Source organism: Pseudonaja textilis, chromosome 16 (assembly GCF_049901715.1).
Source record: "Pseudonaja textilis isolate UNSWEBS1 chromosome 16, rPseTex1.2, whole genome shotgun sequence".
Classification (NCBI taxonomy): Eukaryota; Metazoa; Chordata; class Lepidosauria; order Squamata; family Elapidae; genus Pseudonaja; species Pseudonaja textilis.
In genome coordinates this window covers 4,087,158-4,105,914 of record NC_142005.1, presented here as the reverse complement: position 1 = coordinate 4,105,914, position 18,757 = coordinate 4,087,158, and the positions used below count along the sequence as shown (strand labels likewise).

Below are 18,757 nucleotides of genomic sequence, written 5' to 3'. Positions count from 1 at the left end.
CAATCAAGTGACCAACCACGGGGTGGTGGTGATGCAGTGGTCATAAGTGCGAGGACGTAAGTCAAGGACTTAAATCTACAAGGGCCTAAGTCCAGGGCAGTGGCCTCGAGGTGGTGCTCTCACCTCACGATCAGGAGGCTGTGAGTTCAATCCTAGGTAGAGGCGAATATTTGGAATAGACTCTCCTGCTCGAGCGGGAGGGGGGTTGGACTAGATGACCTCCAAGGTCCCTTCCAACTCTGTTGTCCTATGTTCTAATGTGCCTACTTGCCGCTAAGATTAAAACCTGTTCTGACCAAGGTTTCTGAGACCGTAATTATGCACACGCTTAATTAAAACAACTCTTGTTTTATTTCAACACTGGGAATTATGTTTATTCCCAGCTTGTAATGAGTCCCAAACAGTTCCTCAAGATAAGCACCCACCTTTCTCTCCTTTGAATTGCTGTCAACAACTAAAGTGGCAAATGAACTATAAAAAACCAACATACAAAGTCCACACAGAGCTTCAAGGATTAATCTGAATAGAGTGAATGACCTTGCTTCCTGCAAAGGTTTCTGCACCTTTGCCTATTCTTTAGACCTTATGGGAGAGGCAATCACCTCCCAGCCTTACTCCCGAGTTGCCCCTTTTGTCTCAGCTGCTCTTGCCTTCTAGCAGCTCTGTGCATGCATGCACTGGGAACAGGCTCCCACTGTTCCTCTACCTCGCTGCTGCCAGACTCCAGAGGCTCTGGAGACAGCACCCCACTCCCAGATGGTCCTGGCCCAACTCTCTGCATCGGACGCAGGACCCTCGTCCGAATCCTCCCCAGATTCCCAGACTGGCCCCTGTTTTTCCCCACCGTCTGATTCCACTGCCATCTGCACAGGCTGCCAGCAAACCACAGCAAAACCAAAGATATTGCATCGCCTCTCTTGTTTCCCCCCCCTCCCGGTTTGGGGTGTGTGTGTGCGTGTGTCTTTAAATGGGACCCCCCTGTTTTTTTCCCCAATCCTTGAAGCCTCCCCCAAGCGCATCGCACCCTGATTTTTGTGAATCCTCCTGGAATTGGGCCTGAGTGTCACGGGCTTATATTTTTCCAGGATAGAAGAGCAAGACCTGGAGCGGCGGTTTGAGCTCCTGAGCCGTGAACTCCGTGCCATGATGGACATCGAAGGTGAGGCCTCGCATCTCAGCCAGATGGGCAACCCCTTCTCTCTCCCTCAAGTGAGACTAGGGGTTCATTGTAGCTACCTGGAACAAAAAAGCACAAGGATTGGCATTCGGGTGTCCGGAGGGCCTACCTTACAGGGGTGTTGTAGTAATCAGGTCAAGAAGGTGGATGGGGGCGATAAAAAAAAAAAAAACACAGATCCTGCCAGCTGCTTCACGTATTGGTAGCGATCTACGACGGGACCTTTTGGGTGGTGGCCCCCACGTTGCTTAAAACCAGAATGTCAACTCATAAAAACATTCCTGTGCCTTTTTTAGGAGTTGCCAGAAAAAAAAAGGGGGGGGGTGCAGCAGTTTGGAAGCAAAAGTACATTCCAACTCTTTATCTTTAAAAGATTGTAACTAAACTACCAGAGCTTACAATGGCCAGTGGAACAGCCTGCCACCAGAAGTTGTGGGCGCTCCATTACTGGAGGTTTTTAAGAAGAGACCGGACAGTCACATGTCTGAGATTGTATAAGTTCTTCTTCTTGAGCAGGGGGCTAGACTAGAAGACCTCTGGGGTCCCTTCTAGGCTCTGTTCTGAATTGAAAACAATGGAGTCATTTGGCTTGTTTGTATATTTGCTTTTCTCCCTGACTCAGCTGGGAAAGCCAGAAATTCTTTTTTTTAAATGCTTTGATTGAAAGCCTGTTTTTTCTACTCTGCAGACTTGCTCAAAACAGAAGCCCAGCGGCAACGGGAGCAGCTCCTTCTGGAAGAACTGGTCTCACTGGTGAATCAGAGGGATGAATTAGTCAGAGATCTAGATATCAAAGAGCGTATGTAAGTTGGCCTATGTCTTGCTTTTTCTTTTGTCTTTCTTCCTACGCTCTTCCTTCCTTTCCTTTCTTTACTTTTCCTTCCTTCTTTCCTCTCCTCTTCCCTTCTTTTTCTTTTCCTTCCTCCCTCCCTCCCTCCTTTCTTTCTTTTCTTTCTTTTTTCTTTTCTTTCTTCTCTTTCTCTCGTTCTTTCTTTCTTTCTTTCTCTCGTTCTTTCTTTCTTTCTTTCTCTCTTTTCTTTTCTTTTCTTTTTTCCTTTCTTTTCTTTCTTTCCCCAGCCCAAATATTCTAGCCACAAGGGTACAACCTAGGTGTAACCCCTCAACATTCTGTCATTGGCCTCCCAAAAGTCTTCTTCCAATTTGTAGTTCTTTTTTTAAAGAGAATGGATTTTGAAACTCCTGGGGAATTGGCATTTAATCTCATTTTAATTACCTTGAAATCAAAATAGAATGAAATACAAGGTTGTTCCTTCCTATTGCAGGTCCTTAGCTGCAGAATAGCGATGAAGGCTTTAATGTACTTAACAGGATAACAGAGTTGGGAGGGAGCTTCGGGGGTCATCTAGTCCAACCTCCTCAAGCAGATGGTGAATTCTAGTCCTGCCTTAGGCAGGAAAGCCATTTGGGTGACTTTGGGCCAATCACCAGGAGATGATGAGTTCTAGTCCTGCCTTAGGCAGGAAAGCTAGTTGAGTGACTTTGGGCCAATCACTAGGAGACGGTGAGTTCTAGTCCTGCCTTAGGTAGGAAAGCCAGCTGAATAAATTTGGGCCAGTCACTCTCTCAGCCCAGCCCACCTCACAAGGTTGTTGTTGTGGGGAAAATAGAAGGAGAAAGGACTATTAGATACGTTTGCCTCCTCAAGTTGTTTATATAAACAATACGGGCGGGATATAAATACCTGAACAAATTAAAATAAAAACCTAACAAAGAAATAAAAATAAGGGAGAGGCCTAACAGAGCTTTCCTTTTCCCTCACCTTTTCCTCCCGTCTCCCTTCCTGTCGCACCCCGAAATCTCTCAGAGCTTTGGAAGAAGACGCCAGGCTGGAGCGGGGCTTACAGCAGCGACGTCACAAGATGAGTCGGCGGGAGAAGTGCCGCGTCAGCTGAGAAGCGCTCCTGCGACACCCCTGCAGTGTGGGGGGAAGCCCAGCTCCAATGGGTTCCCGAACCGCCAACCGATCTGTTGCCTTCCCAATGTTGCTCCGGCTTGCTGTGCTCTTATTCATGCCCAGGAGAAAGGCTCTCCCCCCTCCTCAAAAGTGGGATAAATTAAGAGGCACTTAGGCCCCTCAAAAAGTGGGGGGCATAAATTTGAGGTGCACTTTGATTTCCCGATTTTTTTTTTACCCCCACTCCCCAAAAACAATTTTCGATAGGGATTTTTTCTCTTGATCCGAGCGGGGAGAGATTTGCAACGATCTTGTTTTAGAAACTATTTATTGGTTTGCGTGTGTGTGTGCTCGCGTGTGCGCCAGCCTTCCTCTGCATGCCAGGCGGTGCCGAGTTCGAAAATGGCTCCTTCCTCCCATTTGGATGTTCAAGCTTTTGCCAGAAGCCGCCTTTTACTTTTTGAATGTTTCCTGTTTATTGTTTTTTTGTTTGTTAAAAAAAAACCCCACCACAATCCACACTTGATGGTACCAAAGCCACCGAGTGCCTTGAATTCTCCTAGTGCCAAATCGGGATGACGGGCGAAGCTTTCATGCCCACCTCTCTTCCTAACGTTGGGGCTCCTGAGTATTTGCACTAAATTTGTACTGGACTTCAGAATAAATGTTTTGAAAATACGAACAGCAGGTGAGTTGATGCCAAGGACCCAGAAGGAGGGGTGGATTCATTCCCAGCCATGGATTCAGTCATATGTCAGGCTAAGTCAACTTCTCCCATTTCAATCGACAAGAAGGAACTTCCGAAATCCAGGTGTTTCAAAAGGAATCCTTTATTGAGATGAGACAACTCAAGCAGGGATTCAAAAGCAGCGTCTAACGTCTCCCAGGCAGGCAGTGATAGATAAGGGAGTTTAGGACCCCCTCCCCTTATCTTGATGTGTATTTTGTAAAACAAAGAATCAACATGTTAAATCCCCCTCCCCTCTTCTGAGAACGATCTTCTGAAGGGTTTCGCAGGAAACATCTTCCCGGCTGGAATTTTTATGGTCCTTTCTCTTGCTGTCTCTTCCAGAGGTGACAGGTTTCCAGGGCATCTGGTTTCAGTCTCTCAGTTGTATATCAAATGTAGGTTATACAAATTCAATATAAGATTTAATATATTCAAGTTATATCAAAAAAGGATTTCTTTTACCAACTTCCCTCCCCCTTTCTTCTTCCATCGAAGAATGGCAGATACACGGATCTGACATCCTAATTGTACAGGTTGTCTCTTTCCCCGAAAATACAACCTACCCTGAAAGTAAGTCCTAGCTTGATTTTTTTACACGTGCGCCCAATATAAGCCCTACCCCCCAAAATAAGCCCTAATTAAGATCCTGCCCACTCCAGACTAGATGGGTAAAAATTAAGCAAGGGTGGAGATGGGAGGGTGAAGCTGCCCTACTACTTATCTTTGTAGCCAGGACTTGCACACCTCAACACCTGCCTTGCTGGCCCATTTCTTCTGCAGCCACCAAAGCTGGTTAAGACTTTCCTGAAGGCCTCTGCAGCTGATAACAAAGCTCTGGATCGATCTAGAGCTCCATTATCGGCTGCAGAGGCCTTCAGGAAAGTCTTGCCGGCTGCAGGAAAAGAAGTTCCTGAAGGCCTCTGACAGCGAAAAGGAGGCTGGGGACAACACGCACAAATGAGGATCGTCAATGGATGACATCCCCTGAAAATAAGACCTGGTGCTGCTTTTTTGGGTGGCAAATACATAAATATAAATATATGAATGACCAGGTCTTATTTTTGGGGAAACACAGTAATTCTTGGGTTACAACTATTTAATTAACCGTTCAAAGTTACAGTGGGACTGGAAAAAAACCTACAGGTAAAAAAACCCTCGAAGTGACGACCACAATCAAGCCCAATATTTCTGTGGCTAAGCGAAACATTTGTTACGTTGAATTTTGCCCCATTTTACCACCTGTCTTGCCACTGTTGTTAAGTGAATCATTGCTGTTGTCAAGTTAGTAACCCGGTTGCTAAGTGGATCCACCACCTTTGCTTGTTGGAATGTCCTGGACTTGCAACAGTTCATTTAGTGACCGTTTAAAGCTACAACAAAAGTGACTCAGGACCGTTTTTCACACATACGACCGTTCCAGCATCCCCATGGTCACGTGATCAAAATTCAGATGCTTGGCAACTGACTTGTATTTACGACGGTCGTCGTGTCCCAGAGTCAATGGAATCCCCTTTTGAGAAGCCAAGTCAATGGGGAAACCAGTTTCATTTAACAACCATGTTGTACTAACTTAACTGCAATGATTCATTTAAGCGCTGTGGCAAGAGAGGTCGTAAAATAGGAGTAAAACTTACTTAACAAACGTTTCACTTAGCAACAAAAATGTTGCAGCTCAATTGTGGTCGTAAGTCGAGGATTACCTGAATTGGAGAGGTTGGGGAATGCAGTGAATGTGCGGTGAGAGGAACACATTTAAGGGGCATCCTTTTCAGTTAGTTTTTGGGGAGCAGGGTCCGAGATTGGAGGTCAATGCAAGTTGATCTCTGGTCACGATCCCCACACAGTCCTCTTCCAGCCTCTGTCTGCGGGACGGAGCAAAGAAACGGACCAGAGCATGGATTTCTTGCAGCTGGTAAATTGTTTCCAGGGTCACAAGCATGGCTAGCAAACCGGTAAGTAGGTAGCCTATAAAAAGGGGAAAAAGGAAGATAAAAGTGACTTTGAAATTACCTGACAGTGAGAACAATTGACCAGTGGAACAACTTGCCACCAAAAGTTGTAGGTTCCATCACTGGAGGCTTTCAAGAAGAGTTGAAGTGCTCAAAGTTGCCAAGGTTGGACACTTGTGTAAGATCTCGTGCTCAACCAGGGGGTTGGACTAGAAGACCTCCCAAGGTCCCCAGGATCCTATGATTCTGAATCATAGATATTATAAACAGCAGATGGATGGATGGATGGATGATAGATGGATACAGATAGATATTGGTAGATAGGTAGATAGATGGATACATAGAGATAGATGATAGATGGGTAGAGAGAGAGGAGGGATAGTGTAGATAGATATAGATGGATAGGTAGGTGGATGGATAGATGATAGATATTGATGGATAGACGGATACATAGAGATAGAGGATGGATGGATATAGATATAGAGAGATACTGTAGATAGACATACAGACAGATATTGACAGATATTGATAGATGGATACATAGATATTGTTTTGTGGGTAGATGGATACATAGAGATCAATACAGATAGAGGCTGGATGGATACAGATATAGAGAGATACTGTAGACAGATAGATGGATAGATATTGATGGATACATAGAGATAGATATTGGTAGGTGGGTAGATAGATGCATAGAGATAGATGATAGATGGATACAGAGATAGATTTGGATAGATGGATACACAGAGATAGATGATAGATACAGAGAGATGGGATGGATACAGATATGGATAGAGGATAGAGGGATAGATACTGTAGATATATTGATGGATGGATGGATACATAGAGATAGGTGATAGATGGATAGAGATAGAGGATGGATGGATACAGATAGATACTGTAGATATATTGATTGACAGATGATAGATAGGTAGAATAACTGTATTGTCACTTTGAATAATAAGTGACTTTAAGATAGAAGGAAGACAGACAGACCAGCAGAAAGAGATTGATAAACAGGACAACTTGCTTCCCGGAGTTATGGTTGCTCCATCACTGTTGGTCAGAGGGTTGGACTAGAAGACCTCCAAGGCCCCTTCCAAACCTGTTATTCTATGATTCTAAGACATTTCCATGCAGGGTTTTTTTGGACCAGAGCATGGAAGTCATTTGGCTTGGCCTCTTTCCGAAAACCTTTCTCAGCTTGGCAGCCACATTTGTAATCCTGGCATTTCCTGGTGATTTGTTCAGATGCCAACCAGGAGTGACTCAGAATGTGTTTTTAATCTCCCAATTGTAGTCTACAGCCCTTTGTATAGGGAGTCCTCGACTTAACGGCCATAAATTGAGTCCAGAATTTCCTTTGTGGAATGAAACATTTCAAGTTAGCTTTGTTCCATTTTATGACCTTTCTTGCCACTGTTGTTAAGTGAACTGCTGCCGTTGTTCATTTAGTATTGCGGTTTTAAGTGAATCTGGCTTCCCCAATGTTGGCTTGTCTGAAGGCTGCAAAAGGGGATCACATGACCCCAGGACATTGCAACCGTCATAAATATGAAGCATCTTCTGGAAGATTATAATAATGGAACAGTATCTATCTGTAGAATGGAATGGAATAGAATAGAATAGATATTGGAATGAAGGAATAGAATAGGATAGGATAGAATTAGAAAAGGATTAGAATAGAATAGAATAGAATAGAATAGAATAGAATAGAATAGAATAGAATAGAATAGAATAATGGAATGAAGAATAGAACAAAACAGAGCAGAATAGAAAAGAATACACAGTAGAATGGAATGGAATAGAATAGAATAGATAAGTAATAGAAATAAGAATAGGATAGGATAGGATAGGATAGGATTAGAAAAGAATAGAATAGAATAGAATAGAATAGAATAGAATAGAATAGAATAGAATAGAATAGAATTCTTTTATTGGCCAAGTGTGTCTGGACACACAAGGAATTTGTCTTTGGTGCATAAGCTCTCAGTGTACATTTAAAATATGCTCATCAAGGATCATAAGATACAATAGTTAGTGATAGTCATAGTCTACTAATAGGCATCAGATCATACTAGGGAACAAATAAAACAATATAAATTACTATTTTTATAATCATCTGGGAGATTAATTCTATATAATCCAATTAAGCGCAGCATATGTATGAATGTGTATATGTGCACATTTGTGCATGCATACACATACAAGACTAAAAATTGACATGGGGAATTTATGTCCCAACCTCATTTTTTGCACCCCTAAAGGAAGACTCCCTATTCTATTTTCATTTTCTCTGGGAAAAAGAAACATATGGAAAACATACGTTTAGACTGGGTTTAATCCAATTAAACAAATACACTCTTCCCTTATGCAACAAAACAAAGAAATCCTTACCTGGATTCACCCCAAAATTAACCCTAAATGTAGGGTTACAGTTGCTGCTTGTTCACCTGTAACAGTTCTTGGTTTGCAACCATTTCATTTAGTGACTGGAGGCTGTCCTCGACTTATGAACACAATTGAGACCAAAATTTACATATTGCTAAAGGAGACATTTGTTAAGTGTGCGTTGCCCCATTTTACGATGTTCCTTGCCCCGTCATAAATGTGAGTTGGTTGATCAGTGTTTAAATTTTGATTACGTGATAGCATCCCCATAGTCACCTGATCAAAATTCAGATGTTTGGCCACTGGCTCCTATTTACAACGGTCGCAGCATCCCACGGCCCACGTGATTCTCCTTTTGCGACCGTCTGACCAGCCAAGTCAATGGGGAAGCCAGATTCACTTAACAAACATGTGACTAACTTAATGACTGCAGGGATTCGCTTAACGACGAATGACGGCCCAAAAGGTCATAAAATGGGGCACAACTCACTTAACAATTGTCTTTGTTGAGTAAGTTCAAATGTGGCTGTTTACCTGTAAAGATGCAGGTTGTGGGAGTATTGGGATCTTAGCAGTTGCTCCCTCATAAGCTGGGGAGGAGGCTGTCTATTTTGCAGGGAGGTTCTGGATTTTGTGGTGCCCTTTGCCAGGAAGGTTGCAGGAACCGGGCCTGGCTAGTCTAGGGAAGAGAAGGACCAGGGGAGACAGGATAGCAGTCTTTCAGTATTTGAGGGGCTGCCCCAGAGAGGAGGAAGGGGTCAAGCTATTTTCTAAAGCACCTGAAGGAGTAGGAAGAAGGAAGAATGGATGGAAACTGATCAAGGAGAGTTTCAACCTAGAAATAAAGAGGAATTTTCTGACAGCGAGAGCAATCAACCAAAAGGGACAGAATTTGCCTTCGGAAGTTGTGGGACCTTCATCCCTGGAAGCTTTCAAGAAGAGACTGGACTGCCACCTGTCAGAATGGTGTAGGGTCTCCTGCTTGGGCTGGGGGTTGGACTAGATGACCTCCCAGGTCCCTTCCAACTCTGTTAATCTAATCTAATCAGAAATAAACAGTACCCCAATCAAGGAACTGCCAACTCAAACAAACAAGTGAATAGCCTAATGAAGGAACCACCAGAAATATTCCCACCAACACTGACAGGACAAGCCACAAGTATACAAAACGAGAGCAAACTCCACTCCCCTTCTAGCACTGATGACGTTACCTAGTTGGGTAATGAAACACCTGCAAGTTCAGGGACCATCAACGACCCCACAGAACGTTGCTTTTCATCCAAGAAATTCTCCCAACAATGCTAAACGTAATTTGTCTCATCTTAGCAAATCCTCCTTGATTTCGTTCCAAATCTAACATAATTATATGAAGAGAAGAGAATGGACTTTCCATCTGTCAGAAATGGTGTAGGGTCTCCTGCTTGCACTAGGGGTTGGACTAGATGACCTACGAGGTCCCTTCCAACTCTCTTCATCTGTTAAATGTCTCCATTCCCCTCTTCCTGTAATTCTGTTCTGCTTGGTGGTCCTCCAAGCCAAATGAACCAACAGCAAAGGGGAGGGAAACAAAAGTCATTTAAGGCAGTGGTCGCCAACCAGTGGGCTGGGAACCATTGATGGTCCGTGAGAAAATTTTGGTGGTCCACAGAGAAATATCACCTCCAAAACACCCCCCCCCTTAATAATTAATCCATGCTGTGCAAGGAACACATGGCTTGTATCGCTTGCATTGCAAACAACACGAGGTAGTGAGGGGAGGGGGGGAAAGGGCGGAGGGGGGAGACTTGCCCCACTCACCCCATGTGCCTGGCCTGGCCACCAGGCAGCTTCTTTCCGCTTCTTTCTTCTTCTGCTTTTGGCTGCACGCAAGGAAAGCAGCAAAAGTCTTTCTTTCTCTCCCCCAAACTCCACCAGAAATGAGGATTTGGGACCCTGCAAGGCCTCCTGCTCTAAGAGGCTGCGCCGACAAAGACTCCTTTCTGGCAGAGTTTGGGGGAGAGAAAGAAAGACTTTTGCTGCTTCTACTGCTTTCCTTGCATGAAGCCAAAAGTCAGTCAGTCTCTCTCTCTCTCTCTCTCTCTCTCTTCTCTTCCTCCCCCCGAGAGAACGAAACTGAAGACAGTAAAGAACGATCGAGATTGGCAGGAAAACGGGGTGGGGAATTTTCCTGCAGACTTTTTTGGGGGTTTCCCCAGGGTCTTTGGTCTGTGGGATTTAAAATTATGAGTTTGGTGGTCCCCAAAGTCCAAAAAGTTGGTGACCCCAGATTTAAGGGACTCTTCTGACACCGATTCTTCGTGGCTGCCAACCCTCCTGTTTCACCTCCGATGACTTACACGTGATGCTCAGCTCGTAAAACCCGTGTAGCAAAGGTGGGGACATGATGCGCGGTGTGAAATCCCCCAGGCCGATGGTGCTGAGCGAGATGAAGCAGAAGTAGATGGACTCCAGGAAGGTCCAGTTGTCCTTTAAGACCCAAAAACAGACGGCTGGAATCAAGATGAAGAGGATCAGGGTGGCCAACCCCAGCCCAATGGAGTGGCCTATGGCCACGTGTCCCCGTGGCAAGCCCCAACGGCTGTGAATGTATTGCACCGGCCGGTATGTTAGGATGGGCAACAGGTAGCGGAGTAAACCTTGGATGAAGAAAATGGTCACCGGGATGCCCACAAAACAATAAAAGATGCTGATGATTTTGCCCCAGTCCGAGAGGGGAACCATGTTTCCATAACCTAGAATCAAGAGCAACGGAGAGGATTAAAAGTTTGGAGGCTAACAAATGCTTGGGGTTGGACTGGATGACCTACAAGGTCCCTTCCAACCCTGGTCATCTGTTAAATCTACAGTGAACGATTGTGGGAACTAGATAGGTCAACGTCAGGGGATCTCCACAAAGTTGGCAGCTTTTAAGACTTGAGGACTTCAAGCCGAGAATTGCTTGGCTGGCAATTTGGGGAGTTGGAATCCACAAGTCTTAAAAGTTGCCACCTTTGGGAGAGTCCTGGTGTAGTTGAACGAAGAGAAAGGATTAGGAGGAAACGGGATAACTGTATTCCAAAACTTGAGGGGCTGTCAACAGAGAAGATGGAGTATAGGGTTTCCTGACTGATCAGGGGGTTGGACTAGAAGACCTCTAAGGTCCCTTCCAACTATTCTATTCCTATTCTATCCCATCCCATCCTCCTTTCTTTTCCTTTCCTTTTTCCCTTTCCCTTTTCCTTTCATTTCCTTTCATTCTATCCTATTCTATTCTATTCTATTCTATTCTATTCTATATTCCGATATTCTATTATATGCTATATTCTGATATTCTGATGTTCTGTTCTAGTTTATTCTATTCTCTATTCTATTCCATCCCTTTAACACCTGCAGCGATTCCCTTAACAAATATGGCAAGAAAAGTCATTAAACAGGGCAAAACTCACTTTATTTTGGGCTCAGTTGTGGTTCTAAATCAAGGACCACCTGTGTTACAAGTGACATTTTGTAAATATAAAAGATCTCTCTCTTTCCAGATAGGGGTGTAGGAGTGTCAAAAAGAGCAAATTATCCCCACCTGGAAAAAATCACAGTGGAGTTGTTCTTAAGGCCTTGATGCGGTGTGATGTAATTTGGCGTGGCTAAATGCCAGAAACGTTACTTTGCTTCTCCCAAAAATAATAATAGAGGGACATGATGCCCAGCGGGCCTCGGTGACCTTCAACAGGATCTGGCTTCCCAGTTCACTTGGTTGGGCTGAAACGCAACCACAATCGAGCCCAAAATGCTTGTTACTAAGCAAGACAGTTGATAACTGAGTTACTCCCCGCTTTACGACTTTTCTTGCCACCGTTGTTAAGTGAATCACTGCAGTTATCAATCTGGGCTGATGGGTTAACTTCTGTAGTGAGTCAACTAATTCCCTCTTGGGCAGGGGGTTGGACTAGATGACCTACAAGGTCCCTTCCACCTCTGATTATCTGTTATTATTTGTTGGTTAATTTCTGGACTGACTTTCTGGAAAGTCCTCGACTTAACAATCCCAATGGAGCCCAATATTTCTTTTGCTAAGCGAGACACTGAGTTCTGGACTCTCCTTCTGGAAGTCCTCGACATATGACCACAATGAAGTCCAAAATTTCTGTCGTTAAACGAGACACTGAGTTCTGGGCTCTCTTTCTGTAAAGTCCTCAACGTATGACCCCAATGGAGCCCAAAGTTTCTGTTGCTAAGCGAGACGTTGAGTTCTGCCCCATTTTACAACCTTTCTTGCCAGAATTGTTAGGTGAATCCCCTGTAGATGTCAAGTTAAAACATGGTCGTTAAGTGAATCTGGCTTCCCCATTGAGTTTGCTTGTCAGAAGGTCACAAAAGGGGGATCACATGGAAAACTGCAACTGTCATAAATGCGAATCTGTTGCCAAGTGTTTGAATTTTGATCATGGGGATGCTGCATAACGGTCGTAAGTGTGAGGGCCGCTCCTAAGTCACTTTTTCCGGTGCCGTTACAACTTCAAACGGTCATTAAATGAATGGCTGTTGGGTCAAGGACAAGCTGTATCCCAAGCTGGCATTTAATGCCAAGGGCCACATCAGAGAAAAAACATGGCATCTGACATCGGCCATCTTTAATGGAAATAATTCCAGGCGAGGACATCTGTTCGTTTGTTTTTTCATTTTGAGCCTGTGCATTTCTCAATTTTGATGAGGGTTGCAAGAAACAGAATGCAGTTTATGTCTACTGCATAAGTAACTGCCTTAATGCAAAAATCTCTAGGATAGAATAGGATAGGATAAATATTGGAAGGAATAGAATAGAATAGAATAGAATAGAATAGAATAGAATAGAATAGAATAGAATAGAATAGAATAGAATAGAATAGAATAGATGTTGGAATAGAATAGAATAGAATAGAATAGAATTAATGGAAATGGAAATTAGAATAGAATAAAATAGAAATAATAATAGAATAGAGTATAATAGAATAGAAATAAGAATAGAATAGAATTAATAACAGAATAGAATAGAATAGCATAGAATACAATGAATAGAATAGAGTAGAATATAATTAATGGAAATGGAAATTAGATAGAATAAAATAGAAATAATAATAGAGTAGAATAGAATAGAAATAAGAATAGAATAGAATTAATAATAGAACAGAGTAGAATTAATGGAAATGGAAAATAATAGAGTATAATAGAATAGAACTAGAATAGAATAGAACAGAACCTGGAAGGGCTCTTGAAGGTCTTCTAGTCCACCCCCCTGCTCAACCAGGAGATCGTATACCATTTCAAACAAATGGCTGATAAGTGGGATAAATGAGCAGCCTCCAGTCTTATGAACTTTTTCACAACGGTTGTTAAACATAAAATGAATCCAGTTTCCTCCATTGGTTTTGCTTGTCAAAAGCTGGCTGGGCAGGCTGTAAAGGGTGATCACGTGAATCCAGGAATCTGAAACCAGTTTAAATACATGCCAGTTGCCCAGTGCCCAAATTCGTCTGTGAGCACACCTTCATAAATGCGAGGACCGATTGAAAGTCATTTTTTTTCCAGTGCAAGTATAACTTTGAACGGTGCTAAATTCCTGATTCTAACCCAGACACTCTCTGTAATTTGATTTTCCTGAAAATCAGAATGGAATATTTATTTTGACTCATCGAGTTGCTGCTTATCTGAAGCAGGAGACAGCCGACGTGTGTGTTGCTGAGATACACAACAGTAACTTGTGTTGGCATCTTAATTTTTGTTCTTTTTTTTTTAATACTTGTACATTTTATAACAATTATATTGTAAGGCAGCCAGCCAGAATTGCCTTGTTGTTTTGCAAGGAATAGAATAAAATAGAAATAATAATAGAATAGAGTATAATAGAATAGAAATAAGAATAGAATAGAATTAATAACAGAATAGAATAGAATAGCATAGAATACAATGAATAGAATAGAGTAGAATATAATTAATGGAAATGGAAATGAAAGGGCTGCTTTGAAAATATTCCATTTTATCAGGGTTCTTGCCTTTTTCCAAAATTTGAAGTCCAGAACAAACGTGTCAGAAATATATACTTGAAGGGGTGGGTGGGGAGAATTAGATTCCTAACCTATTTTTTTCCCCAACAACCAAGTTTATTTTCATATGAAAATAAGAATTCAAATCAGATTATGATGATTGGAACATCTTATATCATGGGGATTAGAGCCTTAAACCTTGTTAATTCAGCAAGCTTTCAGAGTGAATTAAGAAGAGATTAATTTGTCTAAAGTAGCATGCTTGGGGGGGAGGGGGCTGGACTAGAAGACCTCCAAGGTCCCTTCCAGCTCTATTCTGATGAAAACCTATTCTCCAAGCCCCAGAAGGCAGGACAAGAAGCAAGGGGTGGAAACTAATCAAGGAGAGAAGCAACTAGAACTAAAGAGAAATTTACTAACAGCGAGAACAATTAACCAGTGGAACAGCTTGCCACCAGAAGTTGTGGGTGATCCAACATGGGAGGCTTTTAAAAAGAGATTGGATAGCTATTTGTCAGGAATTGTAGAGGCTCTCCTGCTTGAGCAGGGGGTTGGACTGGATGACCTCCAAGGTCCCTTCCAACTCGGTTATTACATGTGCTGCACAGACCCAATTTGGGCTGGTTTCCCCCTCCCCATTAACAGAGTTGTAGGTAATGTAGTCCAAACACCCCTCCCCCCTCAAGCAGGAGACCCTACACCATTTCTGACATATGGGAGTCCAGTCCCTTCTTGAAAGCCTCCAGTGATGGAGGGTTGGACTAGAAGACCTCAAAGGTCCCTGCAAAGTTTATTCTCCTCCACAGTTATTCTCCCAGATGTTTGCCCTGAGCAGACCCAACTTGGGCTTGGGTTGGACTAGAAGACTTCTAAGGCTCCCTCCAACTCGGTTACCTGCCCTGCGCAGACCCAACTCGGGCTGGGGTTGGACTAGAAGACCTCCAAGGTCCCTTCGGACAGTGTTAGTCATTCTCCCGGATAGCTGCCCTGCGCAGACCCAACTCGGGCTGGGGTTGGACTAGAAGACCTCCAAGGTCCCTTCGGACAGTGTTAGTCATTCTCCCGGATAGCTGCCCTGAGCAGAACCAACTCGGGCTGGGGTTGGACTAGAAGACCTCCAAGGTCCCTTCCAACTCGGTTAGTCTCCCGGATACCTGCCCTGCACAAACCCAACCTAGGGGGATCTTGAAGGATGCCCACGCTCGCCCCCCCCCCCCCATCCTTCCCTTTGACCGCAAACTGAACCCGGGTGCGCTTAGAGGGCCGACGCGAGTCAGGCGCGTCGTGGGAAGGCGCCCCCTCACCTGTGGTGGTGAGGGCGCTGGTGACGAAGAAGAGCGCCGAGGTGAACTCCCAGGCGGGGTCCGCCGAGCCGTTGCTCAGGGCGAAGTCGGCGTAGCCGCCGGCGGCCAAGAGGCGCCCCAGCAGCCCGGCCAGCTGCTCTTCGGCCAGGCAGGGCCGGTGCTCGGCCAGCAGCGAAGCGCGGGCGGCTTGCAAGCCGGTCACCAAGGCGCGCTCGGCGGGCGCCTCCAGGACGGCGAAGACGGCGGCGCCCAGCAGCAAGAAGAGCCCGTAGGCGGCCAGCAGCAGCCCGAAGCGGCCCGGCCGCCGCAGCTCCGTCGACGGCTCCATGCAGGTGAGCTGAGCTGGCAGGTGAGCTGAGCTGAGCTGTACCTGCCGCCCCGCCCCCGCCCGGCTCTGGACCCGTCGCGCCTGTTTGGAGATGGGGGAATTGCACCGTTGTAAGTCGAGGACTACCTGGAAGGAGGGATGGGAGGCCATTAGGAGATCAATGTGCCTGCTGCTGGAGGCTCTCACCCACCCCACTTCGGGGCCTATGTCGATGGGATGGGAGGCCACTAAGAAATCATGCCTTTGAGATGGGGATGCTCCCACCGCTGGAACCTCTCTCCAGTCCCTGTTGGTGGGATGGGAGGCCACTTGGAAATCACGCCTCTCAGAGGGGAATGCTCCTGGAGTCTCTGACACCGAAGGCGCGACTTGCCCACCCTTTGGAGTCTCTGTAACTGGGATGGGAGGCCACTAGGAAATCACGCCTTTAAGATGAGAATGCTCCTGCAGGTCACGTGATCCCCCTTCCCCCTTCTGGCAAGCAAACTCAATGGGGAAGCCCGATTTACTTAACAACTGTGGGACTAACTTAACAACTTACCCACGGTGGCATGAAAGGTCACAAACCGGGGCAAAACTCACTCAGTGACTGTCTCACTTAGCAACAGAAATGTTGGGCTCAATTGTGGTCGTAAGTCGCTGGGCCCAGGCTAAATGCTGCCCCCTGCTGACCCTGCTTTGCCAAAGGCTACCTTCCTGTTACTTTCTACAACGACCCTCTCGGGTAGGCCAACCAGATCCTTCTCCTTTGAGCTGTTCAGAGCATCCAGGAGTGGGAGGTGCTTCAGTCTCTGCATTCATAGGCTGAGCTGGAATTGAGGAACGCTCCTCCTCCTCCTCCTCCACGTGACTCCTCCACAGCGTTCCTCAGTTTTTTGCTCAGCCTCGTGTGAGACAGGCAGTGATTTTGTTTCTCCGTTGACTGAAACGAGAATTCAATTTGTACGGGTTTGATTGTCATCCGGTGATTGTCATCCGGTTTCTTCTCTCTAGCCTTCTTCACCAGTTTACTAGCTTGCCAAACAGTTTTGTTTAGGGGAAGCGCCCTTTGAGCTTTTGGCACTGCTCTGCACCACCTCCCCACAGCCCAAAAAAACCCCTCTTACCTCTGCCAGTTTGGTTGCCTCTGTGCCTTTCGTTCCGTTTTCCATGCTAGCGGCTTGATTTTCGTCGTTTTAAACTGCAGCCAAGTCGTATCGCTCCCCCTCTCTGAACGCCGTTCCTTCAGTGGGAAGCTGATTAGACTTAAATTCCTCCTTTTCCGCTGTTTCTTTAAATTGTGAACTCCGGCTTCGTGGCAAGGCGGGAAGCAGCCACAGAGAAGCGCCCAAAGAAACCTTAGCTGGCGGACGCCATTTTGAGTGCCACCTCATGGCTGCGCGTCTATTTCTTTTCCTTCCCTGAGCCGTGTGAGGTATTTCTACTCAAAGCAGCAGGATCCCTCCTGGATTCTGAGAGTGATTTTAACCTCATTTTGGCTATATTGCACTCGAGGTTATTTACTCCACTTTAAGGATTGTTGGCTTAACCCTCACAGCTTAATCCTCAGCGGCGCAGCAGCAAGCACCCAGGCCTGTGCCTTCCTGTGCAGGGAAGCTGCTGAAGGCCCTTATACTATTCTCCCTGGGCCTTAGGCGTTCGAAATTTGGCTAATTGGTCTATAGATTGCTCTTGGTTGTTCTTTCAATATTCCTCCTTTCAGTAATATTGAAACTTATATATATATTTCTGCTCATAGGAGCAATAATAAACACAACTGTAGTAACAATATAATAATAATTATTACAAGTATAATAATCATCAATAATACATTGTTTGACAGTATAATATTTTAATTTCAATAAAATATTACTGAGATAAGACTGTTTTCTGAGGTTCTCGTGGGTATTTGTATGTGGATCTTTGGTTGTTGAGGTTTTCTCCGAAGATTCGAGATCTAGGCACGTTGATGAAGTCTCATTCATCATCTTCAGGCTTCTGTCTTCGGCTCTTGCTTCTCAGAGTAAGCTTACTCAGTCTGAGAAGCAAGAGCCAAAGACAGAAGCCTGAAGATGATGAATGAGACTTCATCAAACGCTGCCTAGATACTTCAATCTTACGCGGGAGAAACCCTAACAACCAAAGACATATATATATATATATATATATATATATATATATATATATATATATATAATCTCCACCAGTAAAAAAAAAAAAAGCAGGGGGCAAGTACTTTATCAGGGCAACCATTCTTGACTCAGATCGGACCCTGGGCGTGCCAACCTCCTTATCCATACCTTATATCCAAACTGCTGCAATCCTAATTTAATCAACATGGCAACATGTTCTCTCCCAGATACCAGAGACCCCCATCATTCAGACCAGGACAACAACCTGATAAGTCTGACTCAGTGGACAGGAGTAGAAGGGGTGGTCAACCCAAAAGGGCCTTTTGGGGAGCAGGAAACAGGCCCTTCTGGCGACCAAGATAACTCACGGGACCCATTCCCCATTGGCGGACGCCTTAAATTATTTGCGGACCAATGGGACTCCTCTACCGCTGATTCTTGGGTCAGAGACACAGTTAGATTTGGCCTTGCTCTGGAGTTTCAATCCACTCCCCCAGATTTCTTCATGTCATGGCCTCTTTCCAGAGATCCGGTTAAACGTAATCTCATGGATTCCGCTATCCAACATCTTCTGGACATAAGAGCCATCCAACCAGTAGCTACCAAGTAACGGGGGCAAGGTTTTTATTCACATCTTTTCATTGTGCCAAAAAATTCGGGAGGGTGGAGAGCGATATTAGATTTGAAACGTCTCAACCGTTTTCTGGTATATCGCAAATTTAAAATGCATACCCTCCAATCAATATTACTGGGCATCAGACAGGGGGACGTGCTCACGTCCATAGACTTGACGGATTGCTATTCGGCTTTCCCAGTATAAGTTTCTGAGATTCTGCGACAATAATCACCATTTTGA

General features: G+C 44.8%; 2 protein-coding genes across 10 annotated transcripts in view; one reads left to right on the top strand and one right to left on the bottom strand.

The window, feature by feature from the left end:
* Positions 1 to 3,770, top strand: part of EHBP1L1 (EH domain binding protein 1 like 1) — a 38,641-nt gene extending 34,871 nt beyond the window's left edge. For all 8 annotated transcript variants that reach the window (XM_026716276.2, XM_087914207.1, XM_026716274.2 and 5 more), the window contains 3 exons: positions 1,086 to 1,159; positions 1,866 to 1,980; positions 3,003 to 3,770. In XM_026716276.2, coding sequence (XP_026572061.2) covers positions 1,086 to 1,159; positions 1,866 to 1,980; positions 3,003 to 3,090 — 277 coding nt within the window. In that variant the 3' untranslated portion in view covers positions 3,091 to 3,770. The remainder of the gene's footprint in view (positions 1 to 1,085; positions 1,160 to 1,865; positions 1,981 to 3,002) is intronic.
* A 134-nt stretch (positions 3,771 to 3,904) lies between these two features.
* LOC113446562 (potassium channel subfamily K member 1-like) lies at positions 3,905 to 15,955 on the bottom strand. Of its 2 annotated transcripts, XM_087914210.1 has the most exons (4): positions 15,463 to 15,955; positions 10,499 to 10,894; positions 8,697 to 8,841; positions 3,905 to 5,787 (listed from the first exon to the last, which is right to left on the bottom strand). In XM_087914210.1, the coding sequence occupies exons 1-3, from the start codon at positions 15,938 to 15,940 to the stop codon at positions 8,837 to 8,839; spliced, it is 879 nt and encodes a 292-aa protein (XP_087770336.1). In that variant the 5' UTR covers positions 15,941 to 15,955; the 3' UTR covers positions 3,905 to 5,787; positions 8,697 to 8,836. The 2 variants fall into 2 exon arrangements, with proteins under 2 accessions (XP_087770336.1, XP_026572063.2); XM_026716278.2 differs by lacking the exon at positions 8,697 to 8,841 and having other exon boundaries at positions 15,463 to 15,796.
* Between the last annotated feature and the right edge of the window lie 2,802 nt (positions 15,956 to 18,757).